General features: G+C 48.4%; 1 protein-coding gene across 4 annotated transcripts in view; it reads right to left on the reverse strand.

Annotated features, from left to right (window-relative positions):
* The window catches only part of ITGA6 (integrin subunit alpha 6), a 76,964-nt gene extending 61,583 nt beyond the window's left edge, over nucleotides 1-15,381 (reverse strand). For 3 of the 4 annotated variants that reach the window (XM_073882378.1, XM_025850268.2, XM_025850276.2), the window contains exon 1: nucleotides 14,979-15,380. In XM_073882378.1, the coding sequence (XP_073738479.1) occupies nucleotides 14,979-15,160 (182 nt within the window). In that variant the 5' untranslated portion in view covers nucleotides 15,161-15,380. Of the gene's footprint in view, nucleotides 1-14,978 lie in introns of all 4 variants that reach the window. The other variant, XM_073882380.1, reaches the window with a different exon arrangement.
* Nucleotides 15,382-16,397: the final 1,016 nt, after the last annotated feature.

Consider the following 16,397-nt stretch of genomic DNA (forward strand, 5'->3'; position numbering starts at 1 on the left):
TATAGGCACCTGTGCAAGGATTCACAACAAACTGGTGAAATGACAGTTGACGCCGGGAAGTACAGGGTAACTGGAGACCAGGGCTAGGGTTTTTTTTTTTTTTTTTTAACATTTTTTAATTTTCATTCAGTTAATTAACATAAAATGTATTACTGGTTTCAGAGTTACAGGTCTGTGATTCATCAGTCTTTTATAATACGAAGTGCTCATTACATCACATGCCCTAGGAGGGGGATTTTCCCTCCACATCTTTTTGTAGTTTTTATATTTGTACCAGGTGACTGCATTACCTATTGAAAAATAAACTTACACATAATTTTTAAAATAATGTCAGCCTGTGGACACTGGGTCATTGAAAGTCTTGCAGAAGAAATGACAGAGATGGTCACAGAGGTTCCAATCCATGCCCAGAAGTCATGAAGAAAGCAAACCTCATAACTGCATGAGGCAAGCTCACACATGCCATCTTTACGTACGCAGCTACAGGCAGGCAAAAGTCAATGCTGATTTTTTACAGCCCATCCCAGTGCCTTGAGGACACGCCAATAAAGCAGCATACAAGCCCTACCTAGGGCACAGCAGACACTGTGCTGGCCAGGGCATTACAATAAAGTTCACCTGGAGGGCAGAGGTTGAAATCCACAGAGCTGAGAAGGTAGACTGGCTTCCCACCATGGCCAAGTGAGCTGCAGAGTGAACCACAAGACTCCGGACAGGACTCAGCACATTCCCCCATGCAGTCCACAGCATAGCTGGCACTCCGACGAACATCTCCGCTATGGAGGACCATTAACACAAAATCCACACGCCTCAAGTCCTCCTTTAGAAGGGGATGAACCCATCCAGCTCAAGGGCATCCCAACACACAGAATCAAAATGCAGTGAGCACTATTTATAAATAGCCGCAGGGTTTCAGTGCCTGAGTCTTCCGTGCTACGGACGCTGCCCAACCAACTCTGCGGCAGCCACTTGCTACAGGGAGGAGCAGCAGGAGTGAGTCATGGCCTGAGTCAGGCACCCCACCTTTCATCTAATCTAGAGCATGAATGAGAGGACTGAAGCGAACTAAGATTCCTTACCCAGGAACAAACCATATGGGGAACATGCAACTGCTTCTGAATTCATGGTCAAAGGCAAATCCAGGCCCAGTTCCTCATCAAGAAATGCTTCTCTTGGGAACTCAGGAGGGCAGCTGTTTTTGATGAGAAAAGAGAGCTTTTTCAGAGAAGCTTGGTGGGACGTGAACAGATCTGCTTAAGCTTCTGCGGACATTGTATAAAAACAGAAGCACTGACTAGACAGACCCTTGCTTGGGTAGAGGTAGAGGAGAGGTAGAGGGCAGGGGTTCAAGTAGAGGAAGTGAGCGGGGAGGAGGGTATAGGAGCAGCTCCATCAGAGGCTGGCTGCATGACCTACAACAAATCCTAGGTCTCCATTTCTTGATCCATAAAATGAGGGAGAGAGTCTATCTTTCTAGATCATTTACTGGCTTCCTTCCCAACTTCAGTAGGTGATGTATAGTTCCAGTGGTAAAGAAATCCCCAAAAGCATTATTGGGTGATATTACTAGAATACACCCACTCTCTCTGTGCAGATGAAAACACCTATGGCTTGCACATGGCCTAGATTTCTTTTAAAGCTGCACCTTATTTTTGAGGAATGACATGTACCAGGTTCCACATTAAAGCCCTCAGCAAGCACAAATAAATCAGATCCAAATCCCTGCCTTCAGGGGGCCCACAATTCAGAACCGTCAGTGAGCTTCTGACAGCTCCCAAATAGCTTACTAGAAATTCCATGATGGGGGTGCCTGGGCGGCACAGTTGTTTAAGTGTCCGACTCTTGGTTTCAGCTCAGGTTGCGATCTCAGGGTCGTGAAATCGAGCCCCGCATCGGGTTCCGGGCTCCGCGCAGAGTCTGCTTGAGAGTCTTTCTCCTTCTACCTCTCCCTCTGCCCCTTCCCCTGCTCTCTAAAATAAAATTTAAAAGAAAAATTCCATGATAAACACATCAGTAAGATTAAAAGAGTCTATTAAACTAAACAGAATCCAGGCAATAGAGAAATTAATCATTAGAAAAATCCAAGAGATGAGGAACAGAGAAAGAAAATAAAGCTGCTCCCAGGTAACAGATGAACAAGGCTCTAAAGGAGGGCGGGGGTGTGGGGTGGGAGGCACCAACCAGGAAAGAAGGTGCAAAACAAGCTAAAGATACCTTACTCCTAGGGACATCTGTTAGTCTAATCTGATGTTCCCAGAATGCATACGCACTGCCTTTCAAACTTCAACCGGTAATGTGCCACTGTCATATCAAACCTCAGCTCCAGCCTGACCTCTGGCTACTGAGATGGGGGATTCATTCTAAAGCTGCTGAGTCAGATAGAAGAGCAGCAAGACGAAGGGAGAAACCAACGACTGAGGTCAGGCTTTGTATCTGTTGCGATTCTTTCACTCCGTTAGAAACTGAAGACAAGAACGTTGGCTTTTCAAAGGACAGGTGTTGAGGAACCCGGGAGTTCCACACATGGAGCCGGCTGCACAGCTGCTGGACCCAACCAGCAGCAGTCCTTTCCCAAAGTGGAAAACACATGCTGAGCTAGGTGAGGGGACCTCTAACTTCTATGGTAAATGCGTTCAACTTTTAATTTTGTTGCCACTGATCCACAATAGACTATCCTATCAGGGGCGCCTGGGTGGCTCAGTCGGTTAAGCGTCTGCCTTTGGCTCAGGTCATGATCCCAGGGTCCTGGCATCTAGCCCCGCATCGGGCTCCCTGCTCCGCGGGAAGCCTGCTTCTCCCTCTCCCACTCCCCCTGCTTGCGTTCCCTCTCTCTCTGTCTCTCTCTCTGCCGAAAAAATAAATAAAATCTTAAAAAAACAATAATATCCTATCAGATGATAGGACATAGCACAATTCTCACTTCAGTTGTTTGGTTTATCAATATTTTATGGCCTCATTAACATGGACATTCTGACTTCTGGACACTCCAAAACAAGTTTAAGAAGGACCAAAGTGTTCACAACCATGTGAATATATTTAACACTCCAGAACTGTACACCTAAAAACGGTTACGATGGTAAATTTTATGGTTCTATGTATTTTACCACACCTTAAAAAAAAAAAAGTAGAACCACGGTGGAAAGGATCATTCTAAAATGGTCATCCCACTTTCTATTCTCCAGAAGTCTTTAATGTACCTGGGAAATTAAATCAACTCAAAGAGCTCAACCAATACCACTGAGAACCCATCTCTATTAAATGTGAACCAAAAACGGACAAGCTGTCAGCCCTGCTCTTGAGAAGCTCTCAGACCAGTAGGGATAATATCTATCAGGCAGACATTTATAGAGTGCCTTCCATAGCAGGGGATTTGGCCAGACCGAGTGGGCAAGCGGGTGCTTGTCTTATGTGCAGACGCCCATTCATCAGTGGAGGCTAACCTATGCTGAGCCGGATAATTCTGAGATTTGGCTGAAAAAAGTGCTATGGTCATTTGGTGTGTCTCCAGTTAGTGGGGGAAAAGGGCAACAGTGGCTGTGTATTTGCTACCACTACTCCACAGGGACATTTAAAACCTAAGACACGATTCTGTCAAGGGCAAGATGATGTGGCACAGGATTTATTCCAAGAATGAGCTACTTCACCAAAAGGTAGAAGTGGACAGTGTAGCATTAGGTGGACGGGCATCAGGCAGCTGTGTTTCAGGGCCCACATTCCCACTACCTGTCACTTGACTGTTCTAGGTCTCAGGTGTCCCTCTATGGAGAAGGGTTTGGGCTGGTCAGTGCTTTTCCACGAAAGCACGGAATGACAGAGGAAGGTGAACACATATAGGGGACATAACCCAAAATGCTCACCAAAAGCTTGAATAGTCTTTAAAGCCTCATGTTTTATATTAAAAACTTACACATATTCCATTCTGCACTACAAAGGGGTAACTTTTAAAAAATAACTCTCCACCATGCCACCTTGGGCAGAGGTGCTGCAATTAATTTGTGGCACACCCCAGGGCAATGGATGTAAGGTCCTGATGAGTCATCCTCTTGCATAATTTCAGAGATATTCTATTGCCTTTCAGATTCAGATTTATCTCAAGCTACCTTGTTAGCCTATACCACTTACCTTGAAAGAAGAGATTGAAAACTGGCAGTATGTTAAAACCCGAAGGGCTATTTAGCCTGGTTTTCCACATTCCTGACAATTCAACAAGGCCATGCATCATTTTTACTCAATACACCCTGTGATACACTAGATAACGTTGACCAGGATTACAAAGACAAGCAACCAGGTCCCAGGAGCAGGAAGTCAGCCCTCCTGCCGTGTTCCTGGCTCACTTCTACCCTGCACAGCACACACCTACCTGCCCATGTCCTGAGGTCTACCTGGGGGAGGGGGGATGCCGGACACGGACACCATGCCATCCTCGACAGTAACGGATTCTGGAGCTGCATACACTCCCATGTGGGCAATGCTCACTCAACGTCTAACACGAGCTTTGTAAGAATTTAACAATATATAAAGCTGTGGTTCTCTGCAGCTCAAATATGGCATAAGGAACTAGAGATGGTTAAAGGGTTTTGATGTGTTGCCATTTTCTCTTCCTTCTTCCAAGTCCCACGTTTCCCCTTCCTCTCCTTCAAGGGGATACTGTAGTTGCCATCCGCCTATGAACTGCCCCTAAGTCCAGCTGTAGACCACCCTGCCCACGGGGCAACTTCACCTGTGACCTAACCCCCAAAGAAGAGCTCCTGCTGTCCACCAGACTTTCAAGACAAGACAGCTACAAAGGCTCTGTGGGGGAGGGAATTCTACTCCTACTTTACTTTAAGGGGCCCACCACAGTAAGGGCTGATGGCTACTGGATGTGCCAGGCATAATGCTAAGTGCTTCATCTTCACCACACTTCTTCTCCACAACCTTGTGGGGTAGGTACCGTTAGCACCTCCACCTTCCTGAGGACGCCAAGTAACTTGCCCAAGGTCAAATCCACAGAATGTGAAGAAGCTAGGATTCAAGCCCCACATTCCTCTCTCTCTAGCATGGAGTTCTTACCCCCACAAGGCAAACTTCTACACAGGTACTGAGGAACTTAGGGCTAATGTGTACAGTTATTGATGAGAAATGAGAAGCAACCAGGAAAAACCTCGCACAGCCTCCCACCAGGACAAGGACCCAGCTAGCCGCATCTGTGCCCCCTTACTCTGTGGGGAGATGAGCTACCTGTGCTCCAGCGAGGAGGCTAACCCCTCCGCTGGTACACCCCTCTCACCCACCCATACACATCACACCAGCATCTCTCTCCTCTCCTGCATTCACTTCTCCTCTACTGAAGCATCCTCACCAGCAGCCCAGCTCATTATAACTTGTTTCCATTCATTAAAAAAAAAAAAAATTATAAAGTTCCCTCTTGACCCCATTTTTTCCTCTAGCTCTTGCTCCGCTCCCCTCTTCAACAAAACTCAGAGTTCCTATTTTTTGTGTCCAATTCCTCTTCTCTTCTCACCAATCCATTCAACCAGGCATTGCCTGGCTGTGCCCTACAGCTTACCCTCAGTCCCTACCCCTGTTCCCTCCATGACCTCATTCGGCATTCAGTCCCTCACTAGAAATACAACCTACAGGTCCAGGACTCCACTATTTGTATCTCCTGCCCATACCTCCCCCATTGAACTTCAGACTCTCATTCAACTGCCTACTCAGCCCCTCCACTGGGATGCCCAGACATCTCGAGCCTAACATATCTAAAAATCAAACTTCCACTCTTCCCCCAAAATCCCTTCGTCTTATGCTCTGTCCTAAACCATCACAGGACAACTTCATCCTTCCAGTTGCTCAGGCCCAAAACCCTAAAGATGTTCTTTTTTACTCTCACTCTCTTCATCCTGTCAACTCTACTTTCCAAATATACCCAGAATCCAACCACTTCTACCTTCACTGCTACCACCTTGCTCCAAACTATCATCATCACTTACCTATCATTATAGGGGCCTCTGAATTAATAGCACCACATCTACCCTCGCCCTCACCCTTGTCTACGCTCAATCTAGCAGCTAGAGAAAACCACTTAAAATCTAAGTTAGAACATGTCATACTCCTCTCAGAACCCTGCAAGGCTTCCCATCGCAGTCAGGAGTAAAAGCCAAAGTCCTTCAATGACCTATAAGGCTCCACACCATTTGCCTCCAAGGAGACCATACGCTTCCTTGCTGTTCTAAATTTGCTAGGCATGCTCCTGCCCCCAGGGCCTTTGCACTCGGTATTCCTGCTGCCAGAAACGCTCTCCCCCCCGTACTGACAGGGCCTGCAGCTTTGCCTCGTCAGTGAAGTCTTCCCTGGCTGACCTACTGCCGGCCACTCCGCAGTCTCTTCTTCGCTTTCTTTTCCTCTGTATCACTCGCTACCATCTAACATAATACCCCTCTTTATTTTGTGTCTCCCCCAACAGAACTAAACCGGGACTCTATTTAGCTTGCTGCCATATCTCTAGCACCAGAAGAGTGCCTAATACATAGTAAACGCTCAGTGAATATCTGTGGAACTTACAACTTTTATAGGAACCCACCCAAAAAAGTTAATTATGGTCTCTCTAGCGGTCCAGAGCACATTCCCCTCCAAATTTTTACTTGTTCCTCATGTTCAAGGATAAAAATCCCTACTTTCTTTTAAGTTGAAATATAAAATACACATTTATGTATAAATGTGCACAAAGAAATAAATGAGCTTACAAAAGATCAATTTCTTACCCTAGGACAGTGAAAAAGCTTCTCAGATGGCTTCTGGCTGGTGGTGCTGCTGAACTTGGGGAATCCTCACCTCCTGGGATCATCCTGAGTGGGGGGCCCCAGGATGCCCCTCCACATGCCCACACCCTCACTTAATCTTGGTAGCAGCCCTGAACCCTTCCTAAATATAAGATTTGGAAAATACTTTTTTTCTAAACTGGCTGATCGGATATGGTATCTGATATGGCTGTAGCTTGTCCTGAGCATTAAAACACTTTTCCAGCTGCCCCCGAAGCCCTCCCTTGAGCTTCGGGCCAGCTAATTCAGGACACGTCTTCTCCAGGCCCTCTATCCTTGGGCCTCTAGAAGGCCCAACAGTGTCCAAACCCATCTTTTCTTGCACTTGTGGGTTCACGTGAGACCTCTTCCTCACCCAGATCCTAAAGCCAGCTCTCAACTTTTTCCTGAGTATTATCCTAAGTTGGCAAGTCTCACAAGGAGCCAGGAGGCCTCAGGCGCAAGTGCCATGTTCCTAGAACAATGTCTCCGCATAGCCACCTGATCATCCGAGCCTCTTCAAGCTTTTCCTTGCTTGAAAACTCTTAGGTTTATTTGTGTCACAGCAAAGCGGAATTCCTTAAGCCCTAGTCAATTGGTTTTCAACACTTTGCATCTCCAATCTCACCAAAGCCTTGCAGAATTCTAAACATTTCCATTTCACTTCACAATACCTTGTTCTCAAGAGACAGTCCTGCACTGCCAGTTGGAGGAGGGTCAGGCCATCATCTGACAGATGGGTCCGTGGGAAAAGGACCCAGGAAGGACCGCTTACTCTCCTTAGCAAATAGAAGGAGAAACAGGACTTCAAATTCCTACTGCTGTCTCAGGTGGTCCATTCACACCAGGAACAACCGTCCCACACCCCGGCTGTGATTCACCTTGATGAGGATCCTCTTGCTAACTCTAGATTATACGGCTTTATCAGGACCACAGAAGACTGTGACCACCTGACCAACGGCAGTACATTCTGAAGAGAAGGGTCCGAATTCTGCAAAGACAAGAGGTTATTTGGCTCAGGAGACCTACAGTTCAGTGACATCCTACCCTTATGGCTCTGAAATGTTTATCATTTGTAAACTTCCCCCCACACCCACACTTAGCCTCGGTACAAATCAATATCCTTTATAAAATGAAGAAACTATAGTGACATTGATATCACCAAACAAAGCAAACACAGCCCCGGGGAAATAGGCATACTCTGCACTCCGTTTATTCTTCGTATCACTAACCAACGTGCCCCTTTCACATTATTCCAAAGTTTATTTTTATTTCTATACTTCCAGGCTTAGAAAGCATATTTCATTAAAAGGTTCTCTTATACTGTATCTGAAGTGGCTCTGGATTGTGTGACATGCAAAATATATGTAGCGGGTTAGCAAACAAACATGCAGGTGGACAGTCATGGCTCCATGTCACTTGCTTTTGCCTCCTGCACTCGCTTCAGCGACATTTCCCCCTAATTCAGAACAGTCTTCTTTGCCAGTTCATTGGTTTTAGAGTCTTCAAAGTTTTCTAAAGTCTTTCTGCCAATTTGGGAATTGGTGAAGGGATAGCAGTATCCTACTGGAATCCAGCACCTGTGTGGAGGGGGCGAGGAGGGGGGTCCGAGAGGGGGAAGGGGAGAGAGACAGAGGGAGGGAAGGCGGGAGATGTGGGGAGAGTCTGAGGCTATACTGTGGCCTATGAAAGAAGTGGTTCTACCAGCACACCAACTCTGGAATAAACGGATTTGGAACTGTCTTGCCTTGTTTACCTAAACAGAAAAGCCAGACAGCAGCAGATGAGATGATGATCACTCCACCCTGTTATTAAGCTAACAGGGACCCACACTGGTGAAGAGCCAATCTACCTGTCCCAGTTCAGGGCTAATTGACAATTAGCCTCTTGATTTAGTTCCAAGGGATCACTGTTTCCAATTCCAAGTGCCAGTTGAACAAACAAAAATCTGCGAGAACACACTACCTTCAACCTTAGGCAGCTTCATTGTGAACAATCAGACCCAGCTTTGCACAAACAGACCCAGCTTTCCTATTGTACATTAATGCCAAACAAAGGACCAGGAAAATAAATCATCATCAACCCTGCCCTGGGTAGAGTGCAAACTACCCAGTCTGCCAGGGATAAGGGTAGGGGGATACTTTCAAAGTCCCAGAGGTCTGAGAAGATCTGGAAACCAGGAAGTTGGTATTCCTCGTTAACTCCGCCCTATTACTTCATAATCCACCCTCCACGGGTACCCTCTGCACAAAGTCACTGCCCACCCAGCCCCTCACCATCCCAGTATCTGTCTGCCCACTGATCTCCACATACTGAAACCAGACTGGTATTCATCTACTGCTTGGCAGCTACCAAAGGGCTACAAGGCATGGTTCCTCTGAGATGTACTTTCCAAACATGGTCACTATAGAATGGAAGGACCATGATCATAATCAAACACAATAAGAGAAACCACATGCTGCACAGTCCAGGAAGCATGGAAGATGTAGACTGAGAACCAACTTGCCCAACAATGTGCCATGGTCACTTCACCTCTTACAGCCCTAGTTTGCCCATTTATTTAACACAAAGAGTAAGAAATGGTGGGGGCTGGCCCTGGCGCCCATTACCGCTGGGCTGAGTCTTCATCACCCCCCAAGAAGCCGGCAGAATTCTGGTTCTGGCACAAGGTTCAACAGATCACCATTCCATAGCTCTCAGTGGAGGAGGTCAGCAGCTTCCCCACTACTCCCCCTAGGGTCACACACATTCAAGATTCCCTTACAAGCCCTGAATAAGCTTTAGCCATCAATTCCCAAGTACTCTCTCACGTGCTTGCTCTCATTTGATCCCCACACGCCTTTGTCGAGGGCCTTCAGGATCTTGCTCTACAGCCATCCTCTCTATCTAGTCTCATTATAACAACCAACAAATCCTGAGCACCCACTGCAGGGCAGGGCAGCCTGTATTTCTGGGGTTAAGCTCTCAAGTCTGCCTTTAAGGCAAAAATCAAGTGTATTTTAAAATCACTCATGAAATTCCTTAGCTGGGATGGGAGTCCTTGAAAACTCAAAAACCAAGAATTCATATCTTGGTTGTCTATTTGCATTATGCCGTTTCCCTCGGGGCAGTAGAGTCCAAGGGCTACTTTGAGCAGGGAATGGCAAAGGGTTAAATCAAGGGATTTCTGTCTCTCTCTACCCTGAGCTGAAAGAGTTGATTTCACAAGTTAAATTGAGTGTATGATGATAGGACTCAATTGTATTTGCAAGGCATATGCTAGGTGCTATCAGGCAAAGAAATGAATCTAAAACCCCTGCCCTCACATAACCTATCATCCAGTTGGGAAAGATTGGTTCATCCTCTGAAAATCATAGATAACAGTTAAACAGGAAACCATCAGAACTGTCAGACATGTGATACTAAGTGCTACAGACATTCAAAGGAAGAAGAAATTGCTATAGTGTAGGGTGGGCTCAAAAGGCTTTCATGGAGAAATTTAAACTGGCTCTTGAGATATTGATTACATTCTTTCCTAAGATGGGCTGACCAAGAACCAACCAGTGTTCCACACAAAACAGACCCAGTCATCTAAGCATACAACAGTATTTTCTATTATGTCTCCACTATCCCTCTTGAAAGTGCCAAATAACTCACTGGCCAACTCTGTCCACGGTACTATGTTAAGCCAAGGTCCCAGGGTAACCATATGCCACAGTTTGAGTTCTACTTGGTTACCAAAGCTTAAACTAAACCTTAATATTACTGTTAGGCTAAAACAGAGTACTATACAACTAAGAACAACATGGTAACTGCTTCTTTACAACCACGGAGACTCTTATGTGAGCATTTAACCTGACCTTCCTGACAAATTATTCATACCATGAGTACTCTGATCCGTTTTTGCAAACCCTAAGTCATTACTTGGATGGTCTCACACAAGCCTGTGTTAAAACTAAACTTGTCTGTTTCTCTTTCTTGCAGAGTCCTATGACCTCCTCTAAGTCTCCCTGCCCATTTTGACACTGTCTCCACTCTCAGGACTCAAGGTGACCGAGCACAGGCCCTGGATGTGGGCCCTGAGCCACATGGCACCGTGAATGAATGCGAGGGAGCCAGTGCTTAGTTACACATCCTGACACAGCTCTCATCCCTGGCTAGCTCCACTCACCCGTCACTGGGCTTTTTCAGAAGAGGAGGGAGTAAGAGGCAAAGAAAAAAGGACCCAGAATCTGATCCAAGGCCAGCTGGAATAAGGGTCAATTGGAAGAGAGACCAGGCACAGATATTGAAATAGCTAGCCCTGATTCACATGGGAAGCAGCTTAATAAATCAACATAACAGAGTACAGTTCCAAAATTCAGATGCTGGCCAATTTCTCCAGGTCTGAAGGACATTTCTGACTTTTCCTTTAGGGGATGGCATGAGCATAAGTCAGAAATACCAAGTTCAAATCCTGATTTGAACTTTAGTTTCTTCGTCTTTAAAGGGAGCCAGTCAGACTAGATGACTTTTATAACTAGATGACTAATGATTTTAAAGGCGGGAGCACCACAAGTCTGAGAAAAATCAAAAGCAAACGTCAGAGTCAGAATAGAAGGGACAATGGCTGTGGGGTGGGGGCGGGAACGCCTGGGTGGCTCAGTCCGTTAAGCATCCTGCCCTTGGGCGCCTGGGTGGCTCAGTTGGTTAGGCGACTGCTTTCGGCTCAGGTCATGATCCTGGAGTCCCGGGATCGAGTCCCGCATCGGGCTCCCCGCTCAGTGGGGAGTCTGCTTCTCCCTCTGACCCTCTTCCCTCTTGTGCTCTCTATCTCTCATTCTCTCTCTCTCTCTCTCTCTCTCAAATAAATAAATAAAATTAAAAAAAAAAAAAAAAGCATCCTGCCCTTGATTTCCGCTCAAGTCATCATCTCATGGTCATGGATCTAGCCCCCACGTCAGGCTCTGCGCTCAGTGTGGAGTCGGCTTGTCCCTCTCTCTCTGCTCCTTCCCCCAAGTGTGCATGTCCTCTCGAATAAATAAAATATTAAAAAAAAAAAGAAGGGACAATGGGCCTGGAGAGCCTCTGGAAGATGATGATCAGAAAGTTCCCCCCAAAAGATAACAGACTGGGGAAAACCCAGAATTGCTCTGTAAGAATATCTTATAGATTTCTTCCTTCTAGGTTCTGCCTTATAGTCAAACATAGATCCATCTCTTCCCAGAACAGCTAAGAGTGATGCTTCATAGAATGGACATACCCACAGATATTATCCCACACGGTCTACCTGGAAGGGGTGGTAGGTAACTCAACCTTAACTACCTAAGAGAAATGAAAAGATCTCAAGGAGTGCACACCCTGACCTCAGTAACTCAGACAACTATCTCATCATCATTCGGAGTCTCAAACTTCCTTAATGCACAGCCTTAAAAACCTGAGTGAAGTTTTACAGTCTCTAGCTCTGTTTTATAGTCCCCAAAGTTTTACCAACACCCAACACGTTCTAAAGGCTCTCAGATACATTATTCTGTTATAAAATCGTAACTAGAGTTCAAGATGGCATTAAATATTTAAATAGCACTGTAGAAAATTTAACCCACAGAAATCTATGGCAGTTTCTCTAATAGTGCATTCATCCGATATTCCCGCATATCTTCACTTCTCCTGCCTCAATAAAGTCCCTTGTTCAGCCTATTTAGTTTATCAGTCTAATTAAGACCAATTAAAGTTAGATTCCTTGGAACATGGGTTTCATAAATGTGACTAAGACTAAGATTATCAATTACCCCACCTACAATAAACTTTGACTTTGCTCTTTGGCAGTCAGACTCAGAATGGTTAACACCTGTCCAGTAGCTGGCACACAGTAGGAATTCAATTAGTGCTTCTCAATGTATCACCACTAACAGTCACCGCTTAGTCAGCAAATCCCCAGGCCAGGCAGGAATTAAGCATTGTGCATGTGGTCTCTTACTCCTCACAACTACCTAATTAAATATCTCCATTTTACAGATAAAGAAATTACAGCTTAAAATAAATTAACAGCTGCTACATGGCCCAGAAAGAATTTGGGCTCAGGTGTGTGTGTGTGTGTCTCTCTCTCTCTCTCTCTCTCTCTCTCTCTCTCATCAGTTCCCCGCTGAACTTTTCCACAGAGTGCAGAGTTTAGGACACTGGACCAGAAGTTGTGGGGTCTCAACTCACTGGCTGTTATTTACACCCACATCCGTTACAGACAAAGGTGACAACTGATGTGATTACGGCTTGTGTGCGTTGGTTCTCCTGGGAGGGCCAAAGCTGCTCCTGAAGCTGGAACACTTTACCAAAAGAAGGGGACGGGACAGAATTTAACATAAACCACAGCCTCCTACAGTGTGGTTACTGCCACACTCTTAAGCTCTAGGGAAAGATACACTCCTGGGTCTGATTAGCCACTCCCCTCTGTCAGCCTCCTAAGCAGAGCATTTCTAGAAGGCAGCAGACTCCAATGACAGGCTTATTCTTACCCACAGGATCACTTGCAGTGGCAATAATAGCAGTAACAAGTTTTAGCAAGCATGCTGCTTAGTGACAGAGATTCCTGGCTAGCATCACATTTTACAAGTCTCCATCCCAAAGATATTTTCTTGGCCCAGTACATCCCCTTCACAATGTTGGCTTGAACAACTATTCCAAGGAAGCCATCACCTTCAGCAGGCATCAGGTGCAAGGGAATACCAGGCTGAATGTCTTCCCTCTGCAGGCCCACAACCACTGCAGCTTTAACCAGTTCAAATTCTCCACGTGGGTGGATGCACATTTACACACCCCTAAGTATTCAGAGACACTAAACGTCATCCATTAACTGAGGTAACACTAACCACCTTTCATTTCAGATTTACAGCTTAACAATTATTTCTCCCTAGAGAAGGCAGAGCATAAACAGCTAGCCAGCCCGGCGGACCACCAGCCCTCAGTCTCCCCACCCCCAACGAATTTCTTTGCTTCACTAGCAGGTGTTACCAGAAAAATCTGACATTAAGATTCACCAATTCCAAAGTTGTTAATTGCAGAAATCAAGAGGTTTCCTCCAACTCTAAATCCCATTCAACCCTCATAAACACAAAGTCCTCTCTTTACGTGGCTGCACTTTGCTTTCTCTGGTCTGTTGGTCCCGGAAGGACCTCGGTTCAACTAAAAGCCTTAGGGGAGGAGGGAACTTCGGTGAGTTTATTTTTCAGTAGCACAGATCAAGACGAAGGCCTACAGCGATTATGACGGACTAAGCTCCCAAACCCTCTCTAGCCTAAAGAGTTTGATCATATGGGAACCAAAGACTGTCTAAGAGAGAAAAAGAGAAGCTAAGCAGTGCCAGTCTCTCCACTTTCTCCCGGGAGGAACACAGCTATACTATTGGGGCAGGGGGGGGGGGGAGGTAGTGATCTTCCAAACTGTGTTTGGAAAGCCCCAGCCCAGATCGGATATTTTGCTTTAACCCCTCGGCTTGGGCCTGCCCAATGCAAGGGCCCAAAGGGTCTTTGGGTACCGCTGGGAGGGGGAACCGAGCACACCACTCACAGGGTCTTGTTTTCTCAGCTTATCTAGTCATGCGAACAGGTGCTTGGTCAATTCCATCTTTAAAAAGGGGGGGGGGAAGGGGTATGTAAGAGTAGCTCCCACAGGAGCGCCCGCCGTGCGGGGAAAGCCACGCAGGACAGGATGAAAAGTGGCTCTCCAACTTCTGCGGGGCTCCCGAGTCTGCGGGGAAGCCGGGTGTTGCGTGAGGTTGGGAAAGGCCTGGATCTTCCGGAACAACGCTCGCAGCAAGCCCACAGCAGCGACACGGCGACCCTACCCCCCAGGGTCACCCCCCACCCCGCGCCCCAAACACACACGTGAAGCTCAGCAAAGCGTGCCACCTGCTGGGTTCCCAGCAAACATGCCCGAAGGGAAGGACGGCCGGAAAACACTTTGTTTAAAAAGAAAAAAAAAGTAAACTCTCCCGGGGCCGAGAACAGCCCCGCCTGGCACGGGGGCCGCGGTCTGCGGGGCTCGGCCCCGGGTCCTCCGGTTTCTAGGGCTGAATGGGGGGAGGCGCCGCGACGGGTTGCGCGGCTGGTCGCGCTTCCCCGGGGGCCGGCGGAGTCCCGGGCAGGGCAGCGGCACCGGCAGGGCCGGCGGGCGGGAACGCGGCGCGCCCTCGCCCCTGCTCGCGCGCGGGCCGGCGCCCTGGCGGGGGTGGGAAGTCGGGGAACTTACAGCCGCCTGTCCTCAGGCTCCAGCTGCCGGTGCATGGCCAGCGAGAAGCCGAAGAGGCTCCCGGGGTCCCCCGTTTTCCGGATCACATTGTCCTCGCGGGTGTCCAAGTTGAAGGCGGCGCCGAGCCGAGGCAGGAGCCACGCCGACAGGTAAAGCAGCCACAGCTGCCCCGCGGCCGCCATGGGCGGACGCACCGGGATGGGGAGCGGGAGCCGCGGCGGCCGCCCTGCACTCCGGGCCGGGTTCGAGGCTGCCGCGCTGCTGCTGCCGCCGCCGCCGCCGCGGCCACCTTCGTCTCCTCTGGCCACCGCGCCGGCCCCACCCCCGGGACGAGTCGCGCTAGCCGCCCGGCCGCTCCCCCTCGCGGGCAGCTCCCGACCGCTGAATGAGCCCGTTGTTCTCTGGAGACTCACAGGCGTTTTATCAAGTGACGAGGACGCCGGCCCGGCCCCTCCCCTCCCCTCCCCAGCCCTCCCCACCCCTCCCCTCCCCTCCCCACCCCTCAGGCCCCTCCTCGCGCGCCGGCCGCCCGGCACCGCTGCCTGCACCTTCCCCGCCGGCCTGGCTGCGCGGCGTCCCGGCGCTGCCCCTCCCCGGCCAGCCGCTCGCCTGTCCCGCCGCCGCCTACCTGGCCGCGAAGCAGGCGTGGGAGACCGGGGTGCTCCGGGGAGGCGAACTCCCGGCCCAGCAGCCCCATCCTGGGGGTCCTCCGGGAAAGAAGCATTGGAATTGTGGTTGCCATTCGGCGCAAAGCCGCGTTCACTACCTGTTCGCAAGGAGAAGTACTGGTGATGCGCCGGCCCCGATCTCCTTAAGCAGCGGATTCTCACCAACCGAAGCCCACGTGCAAATGCTCGCTTCATTCAGTCCACAAGTGCTTCTGGAGCGCTTAACGCTTGCCAGATACTTGGGGAAGGGAGCTGTATGGATTGTTTTCAGCCCTCAAAGAACTAACCGTCAAAAATGATAATATCCCAAACTCTAATAGTGCTGTACAATTTATATAGCTCATTTCATAGCTCATTTAGCCCTCCTAACAATCCGCAGATTAGAAAACTGAAGCTCAGCCTTGACCCTGAGCACCCAGGGATCCGCCCCGGTGAAAAGGAGAGCTTTTGGGAGAAGTCACACCGGTGTCGGCAATTTAAAACTTGGTTTCTAGGTGCTCTGAAGCGGAGAAGCAGCTCCTCAACAGTGAAGGATGGGTGTGTAAGGTGGTACCTACGAGCTCAGGAGCCCTTCTTTCCTGCCCCCAAATTCCCAGAACTAGATCCTCGCTAAGAGGCAGCTCGGAGCTCTGTGTGGGTGGCCTAAAGGCTCCTGCCTCCAGAGCATGGGGTGGGGCCTCCAGTGTGGTGTTGACCTCCAGGGCAACTTTATTGGCAGGGGGGTCTTAAGCAGGGGAGAGAGAATTCAGGG

Source organism: Callorhinus ursinus, unplaced genomic scaffold, assembly GCF_003265705.2.
Source record: "Callorhinus ursinus isolate GAN/ISIS: 27379988/994484 unplaced genomic scaffold, GSC_fseal_2.0 scaffold2, whole genome shotgun sequence".
NCBI lineage: Eukaryota > Metazoa > Chordata > Mammalia > Carnivora > Otariidae > Callorhinus > Callorhinus ursinus.